This window comes from Myotis myotis, unplaced genomic scaffold (assembly GCF_014108235.1).
Source record: "Myotis myotis isolate mMyoMyo1 unplaced genomic scaffold, mMyoMyo1.p scaffold_m19_p_1, whole genome shotgun sequence".
In the NCBI taxonomy this organism is placed as follows: domain Eukaryota; kingdom Metazoa; phylum Chordata; class Mammalia; order Chiroptera; family Vespertilionidae; genus Myotis; species Myotis myotis.
The window spans coordinates 222447883-222470622 of NW_023416313.1; the positions used below are offsets into that span (position 1 = coordinate 222447883).

A 22740-nucleotide genomic window follows, 5' to 3' on the forward strand; every position below is an offset into this window, starting at 1 on the left:
GAACTTTCTATAACAATGTCCTTTATATACGCTATCCCATATGGTAGTCACTATATAGATGAAATAAGGGCAGTGAGAAATGGAACATTTAATTTTATTTAATATTAATTACATGTAAAGTGCCACACAACTAGTGACTACCATATTAGAACGGTTCTTAAAACATGTTATCTGCCCTGGCTGGTGTGGCTCATTTGGTTGAGCGTCCTAACCTGCAACAAGAGGTCGCTGGTTCAATTCCTGCTCAAGGCACATGCCCAGATTGCTGCTCGATACCCAGTAGGGGCATGCAGGAGACAGCCAATCAATGATTCTCTCTCATCACTGATGCTTCTCTCCCTCTCCGAAATCAATAAATATATATATTTTTAAAAGTCTGCAGGATACACTTATAGAAGTTAAATATAAATGTGATCTTTTGTTTTCTAATTTTTGTTACCACAGCCATATATTTCTTTCATAATAAAAAACATTTAGCTGCTTAAAACGTCTTTAAAGAGTCACTTAATCCTTCCAAAAAGTTTTCCCTAACATAAACCAGCCCACGTAGATCTTCCCCTTCTTTGGAAGGTCCCTAATATTTCATAGATATGTTCCCCCACAACAAAGGCAAAGCAGCTCGAGGACAGCAAAGTAATGTTGTCCCTCTTGTCTGTTCTCTTTAGCACACCACACTGCTCAGTGGAGGCAGCAGGTGTCTCAGTACATGAAACTGAAGAGGTTATAGCACAAAGAGCATATTTGTATCAAGACATATGGGACACAAGTGTGACACAGTAGGACAAATTACTTTCTGCAAAACTAAGAGTTAAATGGCTATTTAAAAAATATTTTAAGATGGAATAAAATTAATATTCTAAATAGATGACTTTAACAACAATCAAATATGTTTACAAATAGCCACTACACTCCCATTCCCTTGTTTTCTTACCCCTGAGAGCTGCCAGAACTGTTCAATGGACTGGTCTTCATAGCACTAGTAGGTGAAGGCACAGACATGCTGTTATCACTGTCCATAGACAAGTCGAGGCTGTTCTCATTCAGAGGTGTCAATCTGACACCTTCTGTTGAATGCTGCAATCAATAAAACATTCAATCAAATACATCTGTATTTTATCCAGATCTATGAAACATGAATGTCTTTTACTTGACATATGATTTCTACTAAAAAGTACAAATCAAAATTTATGAAAATCAGAAGTGTCATGCTGACTATAAAAGGCATAGATTTGAGAGACACACACTCCTAACTTCTAAGAAGCCTTCAACTATAGCTCTTCCGTGGGAGAAATGAGGAGAAAGGAATGGTACATTAAACATACACACTGAATACAAAACACATTGCAAATTAAAAAGTACATGAAACGGCATGGATCTTAAATCTGAGAGCTTACATATACATACATAAATGTATTAGGAAAGCCTACGAATAATAACACGATGTTAACAATGACTATCTCTAGCTATCGGGATTAGAAATAATTGTTAACAGATTTTTAAATTATTCTACAATAAACTTTATTGAATAATTTCAAAAAATGTCAGTAAGTGCCATTCCTAAATATTTGTAAATAAATGAGCCTCTCCAAAAGCAAAGGATTCCTTAATGCTCTAAGGCAACGTAGAATTTCAACATGGTAATTCAATAGTGTAAATGATCCTATGGAAAAGACTAATTTTCTGAAAACTAAACCTTATATCCACATGTAAATCCTAATGTTGGCCCCGCTTCTTAAAAAGCAAAGCACTCAAAGACAGTAACTGAATATAGGAACAAAAGAACTGTAAGTGGTTCTATGAATGAAAGTTGATTTCTAAAGTGACTTAAGATTTCCATTTCGGCAATTAATGCTACTATAATGTCAAATTTACTTCAGCTTTTTTCTTTCCAGAATACTCTCAGCCTCAGTGTTCACTTATCTACAAAAACATTTTAATAGAAATAATTTGCATTGTTGACAAACACTCACATCCCATACGTGTGTGCGTGTATGCTCTAATTTTTAATTTAGAGCTAGAGAAACCACTATGTACATAAACAAACACTTATTCCTCTTTTCCCAACCCCAGCCCCAGTTAGCCATCCACTATGGTGAATTCAGTGGTTATTGTTCGCTAACATATACTTTTATTTCATATTCTCTTTTAAATCATATATGGTTTTGACCTAGCTGGTTTGGCTCAGTGGACTGAGCGTCGGCCCGTGGACTCAAGGGTCCCAGGTTCGATTCCAGTCAAGGGCACATGCTCAGGTTGCAGGCTCGATCCCCAGTAGGGAGCATGCAGGAGGCAGCCAATCAATGATTGTCTCTCATCACTGATGTTTCTCTCTCTCTCTCCCTCTCCCTTCCTCTCTGAAATCAGTAAAAATATTATTTTTTTAAAAATCATATATGGTTTTACATTTTTTAAACTTGTAAACTTAACATGAATGTACCAGATGGTACATACTCATCTGTACCTTTTTAACTCAACATACTATGTAGCTGTAGTTCATTTATTTTCACGGGTATGTTCAAGTATTCCATTATAGGAATAAGTCATTTATTTTTGAAACCAAGTAAGCAAATATCTCTGAACTAAAATCCCAATAAGTCCTCTATAGTAAGTCCAAATAATAAAAAAGCAAAGTTACTCAACAGGAAGCACTAATAACAGCATAATATAAAACATTAACTCTGGTTACCTTTGTTAGTGATCTTTATCTTCAATAACTTTAAAAAGTTAAATAAAATAAATACATGTATAATTCTTACCAAAATAGAGCCATTTTCATTAAAAAACTCCTCTAGTTTACTTGAGCTACAGAATACCTAACTGAATTAGTTTACTTTTTAAAGAAAAGGAAGTTAGATACTTATGTGGAATATTAAATGGCCAAGAAAAGGTTTTGAAGAGAATCTAAGTATTTATAAAATAAGGATACAAAGCATCGCCACTAATCTATCTAAAGTCTGAAGCAAGTGTGTGCAAGAAACCTGGTTAGGAAAAAGATTTCATATAATCCAACTGCTCCACTTAACAAATTTTTTAAACACTGTGACTATTTCAAATATAACTTATTCACTGAGCCTACAGTTTTGAAGTTCTGATAACCTGGACACATAAATTATTATATTAGTAATACTTTTTAAAGTACTTTTTAAATTTACCTTTTTCTTTTTTTGAAGCACATGATTAGGTAGTAGTTCATGGAGTTGCTTTCTTTTTACATGCATTGCAGCAATTTTCATGTCCACCTCAAACATCTTGCTGTTTATTGCTTGCCTATAAACTACACAATTAGAAAATTGTTACGAGAAATAAAAAAAACATTTTAATAACGCAGTTCAACTCATCCAGGAGAGGCTATTCTAAGCAGGGATCATCCTTCATACATCAATACTTCATATGTATAAAATCATCAGGTGAAAACCTATCTCTACTCTGACAATTCACTGCCTGAGCAAACTAAGTCCCTTCTATCAGAAGGTTTACAAAATGAAAAAAAATAAATAAACAAAACACAACGTATATGAATTCTTCCAGTGTAAAAACTCTTAAAGTGGTAACTTTAAAGAGTCACTCTTTAAGAAACAGCGGAATTGGAGAAAAAGAGGTTCTTAAGCCCATACCCTTTAATGTTACCAGTAAAATTTTAAATTCTAATCTAAGTATGTAACAAATTCAGCAAAACAAGTCAAACTTATTTAAATATACCTAAAAATACCTTTTCAAGAATCTGCAAGATCAAATTTTAAGACAAGGAGTAACATTTTCTATTACAGAAATAACTCAAATAACAGAGGTCACAGGAACAAAAATAATATGCTGAAAATAAATAAATCCGAATAATTTAGTTTCAGAGGGTTCCAAAAATGGAAAAATTCGTTCACTGAGTCCAACAACAAATAATTATGGAATGGATATACGTATCACACTGCTCTAGACACAGGGCATAGCAGGGAATAAGAGGCTAAAATAATTTCAGATTCTACATTCCAGTAGGAAAAATGTAATAAACAGGAAAAAAAATTAAGTAAAACATAGTTATCCTTTGAACGCAGAGGTTAGGTGCAGTGACCTCCCAGGAAGTCAAAAATACAAAGAGAACTCTAGCTGGCCCTCCACACGTGGATTCCCAACCACGGAGTGGACTCTTGAACATGGGTTTGAACTGTGTGGTGGCAAGTGATCTTTATCGTGTCAGTGGACCGGCTCAATGCAAACCTGTGTTGCTCAAAAGTCAACTATTTCATATCAGGTGGTGATAGGTGCTATGGAAAAAGCTGAGTAGGAAGAAAAGAAGCTCAGCCTGGAAACTAAGATTACATGGAGTGAAGACTTAAATGAGAGTGAGGAAGTGATCTGACAGTACCTGGTGGAATAGCATTCCAGGAAGAGCAAACATCAAGGACAAAATGTCCTGAGTGGAGAGCATACCTGGAATGTTCGAGGAACAACAAAAAGGCCACAGGGAAGGAGGAAAAGTAGAGATCAGTAATCCTTTATCTAATTCTAAAATCCCAAAATCTCCCACCCAACACAGAAGTTTTTCATAAGATTGGCGCCAAAACTCGTCTGGCAATGAACCCTGACCTGACCTGTTTGTGGCTGTTTGATCTCCACCAGGGCTTACTGTGACTATCAAACAGTTCCCTGTGGAAATTCTTCAGCTAGAAATGTTGCTCCAGGCCCTGGAATGATACTAACTTTATTACTTTCTGGCCCCAAGACAGATGGATAAAGAATTCTGAACTTATAATAAAAAATGAGGTCAGACATAAGGAGAGGTCGGATCAGGTAAAGGCTTGTAAACCACAGTAAAGACTTGGACTTTTATTCCAAGTGGCATGGATAGCCATTACAGGTTTTGAACAGGTGAGGCATGATTTGGATGTTGACTGAAAGAGCTGAAGGTGGGCAAGGGCAGCACAAGGATCTGATAGCAACAGCAGTAATCCAACCACAGTGGTAAGTGTGACCTAGACTAGGCTGATAGCAGCAGAAATACCAATTAGCAGAAATCGCAATGTATTCTGAAAGCAGAGGCAAAAAAAAAATTTTTTTAATGGATTTATATCAAACACAGCAGTTCCTCAAATAACGTCATTTCATTATACGATTGGAAAGGGGGGCAGGGGGACTGATTCCTGGCCAGGATCGCAGCCTGTATGGAGTGTGCACCTTCTCCTCATGCCTCCCCCGGGAACTCCGGTTTCCTCACATACCCCAGAGCTGTACAGTGAGGTGAACTGGGGTGTCTAATTGTCCCAGTCTCAGTGAGTGTGAGTGTGCCCTGCACTGGAAGGGTGTCCTGTCTACCAGGAGAGGCTCCAGCCACTAGTCACCTTGAATTGGAATAAGTGGAAATAATTCTCTTACTTGCTCTTATTAATCTTCCTTAAATGTTATGTATAGCTCACATGTATGTCAATGTTCAACACTGTAAGTGTTTGGGATCTTTATTTAGAAACTTGGTGATGATTTTGAAACCAGAACTATGCAGTAGGAACTTAACTCATGTCTATATCAATTAACCTACGGTAAAACTGGTTTTGTTATACATATCGTTTCGCTGAAAGTCACAATTTCCAAGAATCTACCCATGACATTAAGTAAGGACTTACTATCTGAGAAAAACAAGAGAGGAGGACTCCAAGATTTTCAGCTTGAACAACTACAAGAAAACAGTTGTTAAAACTTGAGATAAAAAACATTTGAAGTTGGAAGAGAGTGGAGGTAAAATTTTGGGTTTTGAACAAGTTAAATTTGTTTTATTAAAAAGAAATCTTGCCCTAACCGGTTTGGCTCAGTGGATAGAGCGGCGGCCTGTGGACTGAAGAGTCCCAGGTTTGATTCTGGTCAAGGGCATGTACCTTGGTTGCAGGCACATCCCGAGTAGGGGTTGTGCAGGAGGCAGCTGATCGATGTTTCTCTCTCATCAATGTTTCTAACTCTCTATCCCCTCTCCCTTCCTCTCTGTAAAAAAAAAAAAATCAATAAAATACTTATTTTTTTAAAAACCTCAGAAAGTATTCTATTAAAATTTTCAAGATATAGGACAACTAAATATTTGCTACCCAAAAATACCTGAAAGTGCCTTGAAAATTTTGAAAAGAATATGTATTTCAGTATGCAAATGCCTAGGTACAATGACTAGAAGATACACTGTACTCAGCTGATGACACCTATGTGTAGAATCACTCACAGTGTGACATCTGTGAATTCCTACTGATCCAGGTGTTACCTGTTGTGATTCAGAGACCAGCAGCATTGCAATTGGTGACATAATAAAAGTTAACGTTTTAAATTGGGCAAAAGGTGATCTCTTGATATATGTGGTAGTTGCAATCCTGGAAAATTCAGATTAAAAATCCTCTTTTTTTGGTAAAATTGAGTTGAGTTCTTGCTTCAAATAATTGATAAGTTCATTAATACAATCTTTGATAAAGAGCTCAACTTAGATACAAAACAAATTTTCTTATTCAATTATCTCTACATGATTTGTTAGTTCACAAATGGTTTAAGGTGACATCAGAATTTTTACTTTGGAAAAACACACGTCTGTGGTGCTCAGCAGACAGAGTCATCAGCACCCTCCAAATCATATCCTAAAAGCCTGTATGAGTGCTTTTGTTGTCACAATAACTAAGGATTATTACTTGATATGGACACTAAATATGCTTCAATGTGGAGAGTTCCTCACAATAAAGAAATGGACCATGTCCTACTTACATTCCTAAAGATAAAAAACATACTTATTTGAAGCAAGAACTCAACTCAATTTTCCCAAGAAAAAAGGATTTTTAATCTGAATTTTCCAGGAATGCAACTACCACATATATCAAGAGATCACCTTTTGTTCAATTTAAAACGTTAACTTTTATTGTGTCACCAATAGCAATGCTGCTGGTCTCTGAATCACAACAGGTAACACCTGGATCAGTAGGAATTCACAGATGTCACACTGCTAGTGACTCTACACATAGGTGTCATCAGCTGAGTACAGTGTATCTTCTAGTCACTGTACCTAGGCATTTGCATACTGAAATACATATTCTTTTCCCTTTATTTTTCCTTTACATTTCTCCTTTACAATTAGAAAAATTGTTTTCTCTCCTTCTCTAAGGATGTAAAAAAAAGTTTGATGTTAAATCTGAATGTCCTTGGGGGGACTCTTTATTGAGGACAGTGAAAATGACACACACTGGAGTTTTTTAAATGGGGGTGGGAGGTTGTTTGAAAAGAAAAATTAGTCCCTAAAAAAGACGTCATTCATCATCGTCTCTATACATACTCACCACTCTCTTGAAAAGCTGTGCATTTATACAGTCTTAGCTCTGTCCACTGTATCTCCCTTTTGGACTTTAACCTATATACTGTATTATATCTCAGGGTACAGGTCAATCTGAAATGCAGCTCTCATCACCCTCTCCCTCACCCATGAATAAACACTTGAGTCTATATTTGACATAGAGAATAAATTTCCTCAAGGTTACCAAAAGTTTAGCTTCAGAAATTCCTATGGTGCAAGATCATTAAGGCAGTCAGGCACAGACTCGGTCTTTTAGACAATCAAATATTCAGGTGGCTTCTAATAAGTAGTTGTGAACAAATCAAATTTAAAATGGTTTGACTTAACTTTAGGTCTAACATAATAGAAAAAAACAATCATTTATATATTAGAAAACAGAAACTAATAATTAATCCAAAAAAATTAAGATCATTTTTATGATTAGTGTTCGCTAGCCCCAGGAAATTTTAATATTTATTACAAATATCACTATGAAATATGAAGACAAATTCAAATATGCAAGTACGTTTTGATTGTCCAAATAGAGCTATACCTGTATCTGTGAAGGACTGAATATCATAGGTGAGATCAACACTGAGATTTTCAGAGTTTTCCGTTTTTTTAAACACTAATCCAATCACCCACATCGTGCGAAATTCTTCCCTGAAAAGTAAGAAGAGTATTAATATTGTTTACCAAGCTTTCATAAAAATAGTTATCAAAGTGATTGACAACCTGAGGTATATGGAAAGACTTGAAATATAAATGTATAAGCAAATTCAGTAAAGTTCTAAGCCCAAACTCCATTAAAACTCAAAGTCCTCCCCTGAAACCCGTCCTCTACTTTTCTATTAATATATACACCATCAGGGCACTAGGACAAAAATATTTGTATTATCTATGTACTGATAGCCAATTTTCTTAATGATGATCCTAAAGTACCAGAGACATTGTAAACAAAATAAAAATTATGTTCAAACCAACAAAGGAACGAAATTAACATATTGTAGAAAAACGTGAAACAAAGGATATCCTTGAAATAAAAATTTAACTAAAACTTAATTGAAAAGGCCACATGAACAGAAATTGACTGACTACATATAGTAACTGTAACAAGAGTACTTCATACCTTTGAACATTTAATGACATATCTACTGAATGGAGCATGTAGTCTTTCAATAATTAAGACTGCAGCAACAGCCCTAACCGGTTTGGCTCAGTGGATAGAGTGTCAGACTGTGGACTCAAGGGTCCCAGGTTCGATTCCGGTCAAGGGCACATAACTTGGTTGTGGGCACATCCCCAGTAGGGAGTGTGCAGGAGGCAGCTGATCGATGTTTCTCTCTCACATCGATGTTTCTAACTCTCTATCCCTCTCCCTTCCTCTCTGTAAAAATTCATTAAGATATATTTTATTAAAAAAAAGACTGCAGCAATAAAAGAAAAATGTGTACAAAGCTCAAATCATACTCTTTTACATGACTGCAAAAGGAAATAACCTGTGCAAGCAATCAGAACAACAGCTACTCTGTTACAAGCACAACCTTAAATGATCCACTTATTTGTATTTTCAGTCTTTAATCCTTTTTAACGCATTGTATGCGGGAAACGTGTTTACACGTTCTACCAGTGTAGTAGAGCGCGGGACACGTATGAATACGTTTTTTATAGACTAGCGGTAGAATGCGGGTAACGTATAAATACGTAAACTAAAGTTATCGTAATTTTACTGAACGTTGCCATTTGCGCAAAAAATTAGCAAAAATGGGCCGCACCACCTGTTAGCGCGCGATAAAAACTACCCGCAAACAATGTGTTAAAAGCTTTTTATGAAAACTCACTTCACTCTCCAAAATGCAACAAAATACATACAGAATCTCATCAAACCAGAAATTAACCCATGAAAGACCCTTAAAATATGAAGTGAGCCTCCTTTTATCCTATCTTCTCAATGTTCCAGAATACAAGTCAGATTTTTACAAAGTCAAATCCAAGTAAATTCTCTTTTAAAAATTAAGATAAAATGCAAAGACTGATGTTTGCTATAATAGCTATTCTGACAACCACTGCACAAAACAGGACAAGAAAGATGTTAAGGAGGAGTGCTAAAGGGCAGACTTGCATAACATGAACTCTAATTCACTAATAGGCACCTAATCATTACAATTATCAGAGAAAACAATGTATTTCAGTGGTAGTTTTTCTCTAGGAATAATTTTTCTCTTCAGTTCTGATCAGGAAAACCTAAACTGTAAATCTCAAATTGGTTTTGAGCTACATATAATCAATAAATAAAAGTGACTCCAGTTATTAAAAATTGCCTATAAATGCTTCTCTGAGTAAAAATTAAAAATGGGAAGAGGAAATTAAAATAGAAGACTGCTTACTTGTCAGGATTTTCTTTGGGTGCTGGAAATGACTGGGGATTCACATGAGCCAGTGTAATAAATTCATTCTTCTCCAAACTTCCAACCAAGATTCGGATTTTCGATTCCACCAAGCCCACCCTAAACAAATGTCACTTAGTATTAATAAAAATTGTCAATTTAAAAAATAAAGCAAAATACACAAAACCAAATGTTTATTAAAGCAGTATTTTGAAGATCATACTTAAACACACAGGGGGCAGTTCAACTGTCTGGACCCCCATAGATAAAACAAAGCCTTATGCTTTAACCAAAAATGCTGAAGAGAAAACAGGGGAAAAGATAATCAAACCACATTTCAAACTAGGAAGATTTCAAAACATATCCTCACAAATATTTAAAGAAAAAAATAGTAAGCTAAATTAAAGCACTTTTTTTAACGTACTTTAAAATAAACGGTTAGGAAATGATACATGCATCTAAAGCAAACAAAAGTTGTATATGAAACCCCATATTCCTATACTTCCATTATAAGTAGCAAAGCACCATTTATGACTAAAACCAAACTGGAAGGTTTAAGAACTTCATCCCCTCTCCTACTGCGTTCTGTGGCTATCTGATTCATTTTGAAGCTTATTTTTTCTGTAAAGTCTAATCTTGTACTTACCATTCTAGGCGTTGTTTTTCTGTTGGTGCACTTGCTAGAAGTACAATATAATGCCTTTGAAGATAAAGACAACATGCTATTTATTTTATTTAAGTGCTTTGTGCTGGATATTAACACCACAAGATAATAAGCTTCATGAGTTATGTATCAGCATCAACTTAGCAAGGGGGAAATTGCAATCTCAAAATGTACATAAAATAATAAAAGCTAAATTTCCAAGTTGCTATAACCACTGGCAAGTTTAATACTTCTGTAACATTACTATTTTATAAATAATTACCCAAAAAGCAGCTTAATTCAAGAATGCTGAATAAACATTAACTGATAATTTGGTTCAGTGACTACAGTGGAGCACTTTACCTATAAAAAGCTGCTCACTAAAATACAGTGCATTAGAACAAAATTATTTTAATGGAAATAAAGCACCAAGCAAGGTTGTAGCCACAAGAACAGGATCACTAAAATTGCATATTACATCAGTATCTTCAAAAAGCAGTATCAAACACATCATGCTTAATTCAAATAAAAGGTAGCAAAAACAAAGCCAAGTTAATTAATACTGAAGTTAGGCCTCATGACTTTTTCAAGTAACAGCATACATTTCTGTAACAAAGAAACAGACATCACTAAGGTGAGAGGATTGAGGAAATTTGATTTCTATGCAGATTCCAATGCCATTGAAATTAAGAGGAAAAAGCACCCTAGCCAGTTTGGTTCAGTGGATAGAGCGTTGGCCTGCAGACTGAAGGGTCCCAGATTCAGTTCCTGTCAAGGGCATGTACCTCAGTTGCAGGCTCCTTCACAGCCCGGACCCTGGTCAGGGCACATGCAGAAGGCAACCCATTGATGTGAGAAAAACACATCAATGTTTCTCTCTGTCTTTCCCTCTCTCCCCCACTCTCTCTAAAAATCAATGGAAAAGTATCCTTGAATGAGGATTAAAAAAAAAATTAGAGAAAAAGCAAGTTTTTAGAAAATACCATCAAGACCAAATAACTATTTTAAGTACTTTTTAAAACAAACTATAACTGAAGCGTAATTCATACAATTCCATTTGATAAGAGTAGAAAGTTCAGTCCTATACACTCTCCTACAGAATCGTTTTACAGGTGCTGCAAGCCAAACTCCTCACTTCACCTCAAAGAGCAAGCTAACATTATCAGGTTTAAATTACTTTATTCATTCAAAAGGCTGGACCTTTTGTTATCTTTCGCATTTTACAGATTAAGATTTCTGTCCAGAAGCAAATGTATGCCTGAGACCCAGAAAAGAAACCACCACCAGCCCTAGTTCAAATTAGCCACCCACCCCTTGAAGATAGAGGCAAGGGATACTGAAGATTTGGCAAGTTTAAGCATTTATTTTAACCAAACTCCCTTAAAACAGACTATTTGATTATTTATGCTCACAAATTATTTGAAAAAAAAAATAGTTCTGATTTTTCATAGTTGTGGAACTCAGACCTAGACTTGTACAATGGGTAACATCTGAGGAGGGCTTGAGAAGTTCCAATGAGTTAAGCTCAAATACTTATAAATTAATGGAAACAGGGGTGATGTATATACATCAGAAAACATATAGCTAGATATGTGAATATGCAGTCTAAATCCATTCATACTACTACTTCCTTTCCCATTTTAACCTGCTCAGCATTGGTGGGAGCAAACCAATACAGCTGACCCTTGAACCACACAGGTATGTATGAACTGCGCAGGTCCACTCATATGTGATTTTTTTTTTTCAATAAATACTGTAAATGCATTTTCCTTATGACTTTAATAACATTTTTTCTCTAGCTTACTTTAAGGACAAAGGATGCAATACTTATATAACATACAAATTGTCTCTCAATTATTTATGTTAACAATAGCGTTTCTAGTCAACAGCACAGTATTAGTAGTTAAGTCTTTGGATAGAGCATCGGCCTGCGGACTGAAAGGTCCCAGGTTCGATTCCGGTCAAGGGCATGTACCTGGGTTGCAGGCACATCCCCAGTAGGAGGTGTGCAGGAGGCAGCTGATCGATGTTTTTCTCATCATCGATGTTTCTAACTCTCTATCTCTCTCCCTTCCTCTCTGTAAAAAATCAATAAAATATATTAAAAAAAAAAAAAAAGTTACACAAAGGCTTCACCTCCAGGGGGGTTTTAGTGCCCCAACCCCTGCATTTCTCAAGGGTCAACTGTATATAGAACAAGCACAGATGCCCAAATCAGTCAATCACATGGAAGCACTTTCAAAAGCTCATGCATTGTATGCACACAGAACCCTACTCTCAGGAGACCTAAATTTTATTAAATCAAACAAATCCTAACAAGATCAGTAACCTGATTTCCAGTTCCCTAGGAAATTGAAGATGGGCAGATTTAAAGAACAAAAACAGGGAAAAGCAGATAGCTCTCTGACAAAGTATAACAACTTATAACAAGAGACAACAAAGTATAAAAAGCAAGCATACATAAAAACTCAAAAAAAGCAAAATTGTCTGGGTTCACCTAGCTTAGGGACAAAACACGCCATCTCTAAATCACTTTACCACACTATTAAAATGGATATTCTTAATGACCACCTGAGTCTTCAACAAAATCTAAAATGTACAATGTTCTCTATTTACTAAGGCAAATATACAAATCATTTAAACATTTTGTTGGCAATTCAAAGGTTAATGTTTGAAGTTTAGAGTTCGACTGGTTCTTGATGAGTTGGGGGGAGGGTCTCTACTCTGTACATTGTTTAAATACAAATGCATTTATTTCAACACAGCAGAGAGTGTTGAATAACTGATAAATATTTATGCTGAGGTTAAATGTCCTTTACTCAGCCACATTTAAGCAAATTTAAAGTGGTAGATACAAAATACAATAGTTTAGTTTAACATAAATAACTTGCCATCAGGAACTTATTTATAAAACAAAGACTTGCCCATGGAAGAAACTAAGAGCAGAATCCCAACTCAATATAAGTCTTAAAAACCGGAATTGGTGTTCAGTTCCTCAAATCCCTATCAGAGCATAAAGACCGAGTAGTACTAAATTTTGACTACTTTGTTGCTGTTCAAAAAAATAAAATGTAATCCCCTATTTCATTCTGTCAGGCTTCAGGCACTCAGATGCCCTCAGAGACACTTTCAAGTATTAATGTAACAGCAATTAACATTTCCCCAAATTTAAAATTTATCTATTCCCAATAATAAATTTAAGTATAAAATTGTGCTCCAAATGAATTAAACCCTATTTAAAAACTCCTAAGAACATTTAATTTAGTTGCTATTATTACTTAATAACTATTTACCCCCTAAAAAGTATCTTCTAAGTAGGTTTCCTATTTCATACATTAATATTTTACCTGGGTAGATCATAGCTCATATGAGTGAAAATTTAATTCTTTGAAAAAATCCATGCTATTCCATCTTTAAGTAACTCTGGACCAAGACTTATAGTTCACTATTTTTAGTTTTTAAAACATTTTAAGGCTAAAGTATTTTATACATATGTACTTGTTGAAATTATAAATTATTAATCTTACACCTTAAACAACATTCTGGCTTTTTTCCTATATCTTCTCTTCCTTGTTTCCTAGTGAAATCAAATACCTAAAATAAGTATTCACAGTTACTATGCCCATAATAACTTATTTTATTGCTACTTAAGTTTTAATTTGAGTATCCCTTAAGGAAAAAAATAATTTTCTTAAGATTATTTAAGACTTCACAACACAATGTTATTCCCTTCAAAAGGACCACTAATCTCTTCTGGAAAATGATTTGTCTTCAGAAGGCAGACAAAATTTCCTCCATACTTCTCTCCCAAGAATGGCAAGCAGGTATTTTACACGATTTAAAATCTTAAGATGTAACAAATACTTGCACGATATACTTCAAATAAGGTTTAACCAGTTTTGATTCAAGGGAAAACTAAGAATTTCAATTCAGTTGTACAGCCAATCTTTAGAGTATTTCATATATTTTAAAAGACAAAGTCAAGGCTGGCCTGTGTGGCTCATTTGGTTGGAGTATTGTCCCATCCACTGGAAGGTTCCATTTCTGATCAGGGCACATGTCTAGATTGCAAGTTCAGTCCCCACTCAGGGTGTGCCCTGGAGGCAACCGATTGATATGGCTCACATCGATGATTCTCTCTCCCTTCCTCTTTAAAAAAAAACAAAACAAAAAAACCCCTCAAATCTGTAAATACCTCTGAAGTCTAATCAAAGCATTTATTTACTAGAAATTTGAGAAAATTTTTTGAAGAAATTCAATTTGGTATAGAGAGAATTAGCCCATCGTTGTCATGACTTCAAATCTGTTTTCCAAGAACTCACAGCTGAAATTTTATTTTTCCTGACATAATTTCCTATTTGTTGCTATATCCTCATGTCTAATTAAGTTTAGTCATTTGTGATAACCTACAATGATTGTTTAAAGAGAATTCAGTAGATGGGAATCTATAATCTTTTCAGTAGACTGAAGAGCTGACAGACGCTATTTGGCACAGATTGAAAGACAGCCTAAAAGTTTTAAAAGAAAAAGATTAAGCAAACTTAAAAAAAAACTTCCCAAGTTCTAATAATACAAATTTATTCAAATGGATAACACTATCAAGCTTTGTTCAATTTCAACAGTAATCTTTCCTAAAGTAAAGAAAGACACTGAAGTACTTTCAAGAACTTCATTCTACCCACCTCTCATCCTATGAGGAAATGAGATAGGAAAAAGAATGAATCTAGCTTCATCTTTGATTCTCAGGCATTAAGAGATGTTGCTACTTGTCTATAAAACCAATTTATTACTCTCCACACAAGTAATTATGTACTCTATTATGTAGTTTTTAAAGTATCAGAATATATGTTCATTAGCTTCAATGTTCAAAAGTGCTCCCTAAACACTGATTCAAATAAAAAACAAACAAAAATTATCTGCCAAATGGAAAAGCACAACTTATGGGGAATAAGTAATAAACAAGAACATTCAATGTTATGCTATTTAACTGTTTACTGGCAAGGTAGTGCTCCCAGAACACAATTAAGCTGGCTCCATCACTGCTATTTCATGCAAAAGATACAGAAACAAAACACAGAGACATCATGAAGGTCATCATTCTTGTTTTTAATTGGGGAAATAGCATAAAGCAATCTTGCTTCGATTATTACAAAACACAATCCACAAAATCAAATGGTCAGGAAAGTTTCAACCATTAAAGAAAAAAAATTAAGTGGGACTTTGGCAAGTTTTCAGCTCAGGGCAAATAAAAGTGCAAGTCCATTTTTTTTTTAAAGTAAGATTTATTGTAACTTACAATTTCATCAAAACCAACACAATCAGGCTTTTAACCTGTACTAAGGTGTTAAACCATTATATTAAAACCATTAGTAAAAACTATTACCCCAACCTAGATTCCAAAAAAATTATTTGTGGAAATATTTAAAGGGGCTTTGTTAACATTAGGGGGAATCTGTAGGCCAATTTATGCTGTTAACTATTGAAAACATTAAACTATAATGACACTTTATTAGCTTTGCCTATGTTATAGAGAATCTTAATGATAAGTAAGTTTCCAGAAAGAGCTGTAAATACTTAGTGTCTTAATAGAGAATATTAACTACAAATTTTAACAGTTCACTCCTTTGCCAGGGTATACAGATTTTGAGGTTTGGTGAGGACTAACATGTATCTACAAAATTGAAGTTTCTACAAATGTAGGAGTCTGGTTACAGAAAGCAGCAAAACTGTAGGGGCCATACTTAACCTTGACAGATAAAAAAATAAGGGGTTTAACTAAAAACAGTGCAAACTTTTTGACAGGCAAGTTCTGTAGAAGATGTTTAAAGACAAATTCAGAACTATATTCATCTAGCAAGAAGAGACTGCACATATGAACCATTACTTAAGAGAGCAACATGTCCAACATGCCTTAAAATACATACTTGTACTTTTGAAAGAAGTTTGGAGCTTCAAAAAGTTTGGACCACTCTCCCTTACTCAGCAAAATTTCATCTGTGATAGCAAGACCTAAATTAAAAACACATTAAAATGTTTGTATGGTTCAGTCTAACAACCTAGAGTTTTAAAGATCTTAAACATACCACATGCGTTCACTAAAACCTAAAATAATTTTATCAAAAGGCAACTTTAGTCAATAATTTTAGAGCATAAAGATTCTTACATACAAACACTTTTCAAAAAAGCTGGAGGACTTTTTTGAGCCCAGAGTCTGGTATATTCCCATTAGTCTAAAATTCCACGCTCAGAGAATGACTTCAAAAACTGAAGCACTATAGCTACTCAAGAAATTTTTGCCCAAAGCTTTGTTTCTTGTCTTTCAAAACCATGCTTCCTGCTGACTCTAAAAGGACAGCGTATCTTCCCACAGGAGGCTGTTTAGGCCACAGAAAAACATGGTCCCCTCAGAGTTTGAGGCTGGAAGTTGTACAGCTAATCCTACTTCCTAGGCTGGTGTCAGTCCAATCCAACAATCCCGTTCCAGTAACTTCCTCAAAGACTGACAATAGCTGTACTTTCAAACAAACAGTACTATTGGGGTTCAGAAAAGTTTAGAGTTTCTTCCAAAATAACGGGCAGTTTGAACCCAATCCTGCTCAAAGTTCTTTCCAAGAATATAGTTTGCTAAAAGCATCTCATTTCATGAGGTTATTTAAAATTTTACATGGCAATCGTATATGGCACTAAACCAACCCCAAAAAGCCCTGCTGCTTAGAATATGGCTTTAAATACTGGTTAGTCTCCCTATATAATCAAAAGTAAACTGCCTAAAAGGAATTAAACTGAGTTTTTCATATCAATTCACAAATATATATTGTAATCAATAAATAAAAACACCAAAAATCTACCTTGGTGAACGCTTTCTTCAATTTAAATTGTATGCCCAACTACTGGGTCTACAATGACTATGTAAATCCTTGTGTATAAAGGAGAGCATAAGGATAACCACTTACCTTGTTTAAACTCCTCAACCATGACCATCCGTGTTGAAACGGACACATTGTACGTGGAGTTCTGCTGTGGGTATGCTGGTGTAATTATAGGCATAAGATGGTACCTATCACTGGGGTTTACCTACATATAACAACAGCCAATCAGTTTCTTCAAGTACATATGCAACAGATACTTGGACTTTTTACCCCTTGTTAAACTGAACCAATGATTAAATTTTATTTCATTCATAGCTGGAGTTGAGAAAGAAAAACCATGTAAGGAGACATTGTTTTTATAGGAATTCTATAGAATCAGGATTTGGTCGAACTAATGGTCTGTTTCACTCACTCAGGCATGACTATTTTGGTAACCTCACTCTACAGAAACTGTGTGCCTGCCGAGCAAAAAAGATCCTACTTAGACGGCTACTGATGTTTAGTTTTTCTTTTTTCAACAACAGAAATGGGGATGCACACACAATTACACTTTTCAGAAATGTCTTACTCCAATATTCTGTGTGAAACAAATTTTAAACAAGATAAAACTTATACTTTAATATACCCTCAACATATAAAGAATTAAGCTTAATTTATTAACACATGTTGAAACTATATTTTCCATGTTGGTATCCTTTTATGAGATAATGAACTGATTTAATAACTGTTTATCTTAATCCATATACTAGGGATAAGTGGCATATTTCCTCAAAGAAAACTGTAAACTCACATCTCTCCAAAAATGCCTTTGGGTATGGAAAACTTGAAAATATACAACTTGAAATAATTAACATAACTTGAAGCTAATAATTTTGATACTGTAATAAGATAGCGAAACAATGTAGAAAAATAGAATTTTATAAACCTCTAAAGCCTTATTCAAACCTAAATATTGTACCTATTAAAAAAGTGCATGTTGTTAACATTTAAATGGAGTAGGCAGTAAAGACCGGAACTTCCCAAGCAGAGTGGAAGCTCTTTAGCACAACCTTGTTTCTGTCATCTGAAATACCCAAACCAATTTTTATAATTACATCATAGAAATTAAAGTTATATGCTCAGAAGGTATCTGCCACAGGTAAATATTAAGCAACAGTTTTCCTATAACAACCCAATTTTAACAATATTTAGATCAAATAAAAAATACAGGGATTTTTAGTATCCTTTTATTTTTTTTTAAGCACAAATGCCCGCACAGTTTGACTTACAAGGTAGTTCTATATAAAATAAATTAAAATGTTAGTGAACTTGATATTATAAATATGTACAATTAAATGTAGTTTACAGGGTACATAATTATGCTTCTCACATCAGAAGACAATTATAGCTGAGGTTATCTAAGAGAAAGTGTAATACGAACATGTCCACTCATAGGTAAAAGGATGGAAAGTGTCCCTGAAGTTTATGCAGATGACTTTTACTTGTTATTGCACAGTGTGAATTTGTAGGGGAAAAAATAATACACTAACCCTTGGGTCCCATACAGGCAAATTAAGATTGCATTCTTCAGGCTGTTTCAATAGCACTGGATTTGGCCATTCCCTGTTTAAAAAGATTGTAGCACTTGATAAGACTTGGATATTACCATCTAAACGTATTTTGTTAAACATACAGCATTGTGAATGTGATCCTTCTTCATTCATTTTGCCCTTTTGGTATACATAATCTTTTATACCTGTTGACGTTAAGCTACTTGAAACACTTTTCCTCTATGAAATTAACTTAAACCACTTGGTAGCTTTCTCAAACTGAAGTAAAACATCTTGTCCGCCCCTTTGTCCGCCCCTCAAAGAACTGATAAGGCACTATTTAAATTAAGAAGTACTACTCCAAGACATCTGACATGTTCACCTCAACCCTAACAGATAAATCCTCTTGAAAGACAAAAATCCTATCTTTAGCTCATTCCAAAGACAACTGAGAATGAAAAAGTTAACTCATTATATAGGCAAAGCATAAATAATTATAAAAATTGATTAGGACATTTTTCTCTGCCGCATAACTGAAGGTTATGAGTATGTGTAATAAAAATTTGTGATGTGAACACATAATTTTCAAGATGCACTCTATGAGTTAGCCACTTCAGTCCTTTATGGAAGAGATTAAAAACTGGAAAACATTTGCCATTCTCCATATCAAGGTTAACATCTTTAACATTGTATTTGCTATATATGTGTAGCATTAAGAAAAATTCTGACATTCTTTAGTTATCCTCATCAAACCTGATTAGACATGATGAAGTACTACCAAAACCATAAAGAACAGAATGTGTCTTTAAGTGTGGCACAGGCTTTATATTATCAACTGTATCAAAAGAACCCTCTGATTTTTATAAACTAGAAAAGACTTTTTGTTCCCAAGGGAAGAGGTATAGGAGTTGGCAGGCATAGAGGAAAGACATATCTCTAAAATTTGATTAAAACCAAAAACCCTGAGCTTTTGGGCCAAAGCAACTAATACAAAATGCCAATAACCTTTTATCTTTTATTTCTTAAAAAAAAAAAAAAAAAGTGGCACTAGCTGGTTTGGCTCAGTGGATAGAATGTCAGGCCTGCGGACCAAAGGGTCCCAGGTTCGATTCTGATCAAGGGCACATACGTACCTTGGTTACAGGGTCGTCCCCGGCCCAGGCCCTGGTCAGGGCATGTGCAGGAGGCAACCAATCAATGTGTTTCTCTCACATCAATGTTTCTCTCTCTCTTTCCCTCTCTCTTCCATTCTCCCTAATAAACAATGGAAAAATATCTTCGGGTGAGGATTAACAACAACAACAAAGTGAACTTCCTGAAATAAGGGAGTTAAAGAAAAATCTGTGCAGGGTTAATGAATAATCTCAGAGCGATGGTCAATTAATTGCCATTTTTCAAACAGTTAGTTATTCTTAAAAGCTTTTTATATAACCCAGCAGGGGTGGCTCAGTGGTTGAGTGTCAACCCATGAACCCGAAGGTCACGGTTTAATTCCAGGTCAGAGCACATGCCCAAGTTGCAGGCTCAATCCCTGGTGGTGGGAGTGCAGGAGGCAGTCAGTCAATGATTCTCTCTCATCATTAATGTTTCTATCTCTCTCTCCATCTCCCTTCCTCCATGAAATCAATAAAAATGTATTTTTTTAAAAAGCTTTTTATATAGTTTGCATCTTAATGGGCAGCTGAAAGCAAAAACAATCAAGAAACTAAGGGACTACAGATTTAGAATAATTCAAAGAGTAAAAGGTGGTGTATATATAAAGTTTATCCCAAGTAGCTGATATCCCAGCCTATCAAGTCACTAAATGACAGACATTACAGCTAAAATTCAGAGTTTATTTAGAGGGTAAGTTTCTGCAGGAGGTACAAATAGCAACTGCCTGACTATCCTGGGAAAGCTAGGGAAAAGGAATGGAATTAAGTTTGCCATTTTATATACATGACCTCCCCCACCAAGACTACCTAAATGGCTACAACATGAACTAAAATTTGAATCTGAAATCAGCTGCAGAAATGTCATAGAAATAAGACTGAACTTCAGTGTCTATAATCAATTTTATTTTAATATAATCTAAACACATACCATTTAGAAAATACCAAGAAAAATTTATGTACAAGAGTTGATGCTATTGCATTTGGATAAAGCTGGCAAGTTCTTGCTACTAGCATAGCCCAGGAAACACCACCGAGGAAACCTAATATATTGGAATAGATGTTGTGGCCTGTTGATAAGGGAAAAGCAAAAAGAAAAGTTAGTGTTGAACAAAAGCTTAAATAGTTTTAATAAGCTAGCCAACAAATTCTGAACTCACGTTTGGCCCACAGTTTGATAGCTCTCAGAGTTAACCTGAAGTTGTCAATGTTTGGTACTAGGTGTAAAATTTCATCGGTTACCCTGCAACCTGATTAACGGGAGTGAAAAAAAACAAAACATTGAATCATCAAAAATTTAATGATAATATTTCTTTTAAATTTCTGAGATTAATGTCAAACTTAAAAACTTTATTGGTAAAATCAATAATGTTAATTAAATTAAGAGGCAAATAAAAAACTGTAAAACTTTCATCTCCTATCAAAAGCAGTACCCTCAACCAAGAATGTGAACTGTAATGTGCTTCATCTCAAACTTTCAACCCAAATTAATCTAGTCCAGAAATACTGAGGAAGGCTTGAGCCACTTAAATTGCCAAGATTTGTTTCAACAACATGGTAACAAGCAGTGCTAATACACGTATTCAAAGGCAATCTTTTAAGTACAACAGTTGAAAACATTACAAAGGACATCGGAATCAAAATTAATTAGAGTTACATTGTAAAACCAAATCATTAGCAATAGAGTGCCAATGTCAGTCTTTAAATGGCCCAGGAGATTAAAAAGAAAAAAAAAAGTGAAAAATGAATAAAATAAATTACCAAATACCCACTATAGTCTGATAAATAAGGCACATTCAATTTGAATAACTATGGATAAACAATATGGCTATAAAACACTTCATTAAACTTGAGTTTAAACTATTTCATATTTGACAAAAACTGCTACTATGCAAAAGGAAGTAGGTTTTCACATACCGTTAAGACTTCTTATGCATCTTATATCTAAATTTTTAAGCAGACTGTCATCTCGTAAGTCCAAGTCTTCTGGAATAGTCTGTAGTGCTAATCTTGCAAATAAAATATCAATCTAAAACAAAAACAAAACTCAACATTCTGTATCTATCAAACTATTTTTAGGTGTTTCTTTAAAAAGGACAGCATTTATATTCCATAAAGCCAGGATCTTTTCATCAATTACCAACATGACAATGTCTCCAAGAGCACAATCAATATTAATTCTCTCATAGGTATTTTAACCAGATAATGTTTTATGAAACAGAACATGCATAAAAACCTATTTGTCATTTTAATCATACTAAGTTTGATTTCCTATAAAATGCACCTACTGGATTTACTAAAAGTTTGCTAAATGTATACACTGGGTCACTTAAAATTAACTGTTTCGTTCTCCATCTATATGAACTGTAAAATGAACTATAACAGGTACATAAATATAAGGCTATATTTAGCACAAATATACCTTTTAGTAAAAAAGAAGCTCTTTATTTTAAGAACTTACATATCTATACTATTATATTATAGTATGTTTCTCCAACTTAGTTTGACTAAGAAAGCAAAAACAATACTGGCTAATTTTGAAGGCTTTTAGAATACAAGTGACATTCCATTTCTTTTTTTCAAGAAAAGGTTGGTGTGCAAAGAAACTTAGCAGAGAATTGTTCAATATTCCTGAGGGTACCATTTCATGTTTCCAGAACTCTGGATGTTGCTTAAAACAAGCCTTTGATAAGATCACTTCAAAAACAAGTATTTTAAGGGCTTACTATGAAAAATCATTCACATGAACCTGTATGTGATAGGAAAAAACTATACATATAAAAATAGTACTTATGGTGTAGCATGTTTTCTAATAAAACAGATTCTAAAGCCCCAACTTAGACAAAAATAAAGATTATATGCTCACAAAAATATTAACTCTAGAA

General features: G+C 34.5%; 1 protein-coding gene across 14 annotated transcripts in view; it reads right to left on the reverse strand.

Moving 5' to 3' along the window:
* Nucleotides 1-22740, reverse strand: part of PAPOLA (poly(A) polymerase alpha) — a 62002-nt gene that overhangs the window by 12557 nt on the left and 26705 nt on the right. For 11 of the 14 annotated variants that reach the window (XM_036317524.1, XM_036317605.1, XM_036317614.1 and 8 more), the window contains 11 exons: nucleotides 21773-21884; nucleotides 21016-21105; nucleotides 20787-20925; nucleotides 18705-18777; nucleotides 17260-17380; nucleotides 16231-16315; nucleotides 10310-10363; nucleotides 9664-9783; nucleotides 7830-7939; nucleotides 3153-3274; nucleotides 932-1074 (listed from right to left, as the gene is read on the reverse strand). In XM_036317524.1, the coding sequence (XP_036173417.1) occupies nucleotides 932-1074; nucleotides 3153-3274; nucleotides 7830-7939; nucleotides 9664-9783; nucleotides 10310-10363; nucleotides 16231-16315; nucleotides 17260-17380; nucleotides 18705-18777; nucleotides 20787-20925; nucleotides 21016-21105; nucleotides 21773-21884 (1169 nt within the window). The remainder of the gene's footprint in view (nucleotides 1-931; nucleotides 1075-3152; nucleotides 3275-7829; nucleotides 7940-9663; nucleotides 9784-10309; nucleotides 10364-16230; nucleotides 16316-17259; nucleotides 17381-18704; nucleotides 18778-20786; nucleotides 20926-21015; nucleotides 21106-21772; nucleotides 21885-22740) is intronic. The other 3 variants (XM_036317580.1, XM_036317595.1, XM_036317589.1) reach the window with 1 other exon arrangement.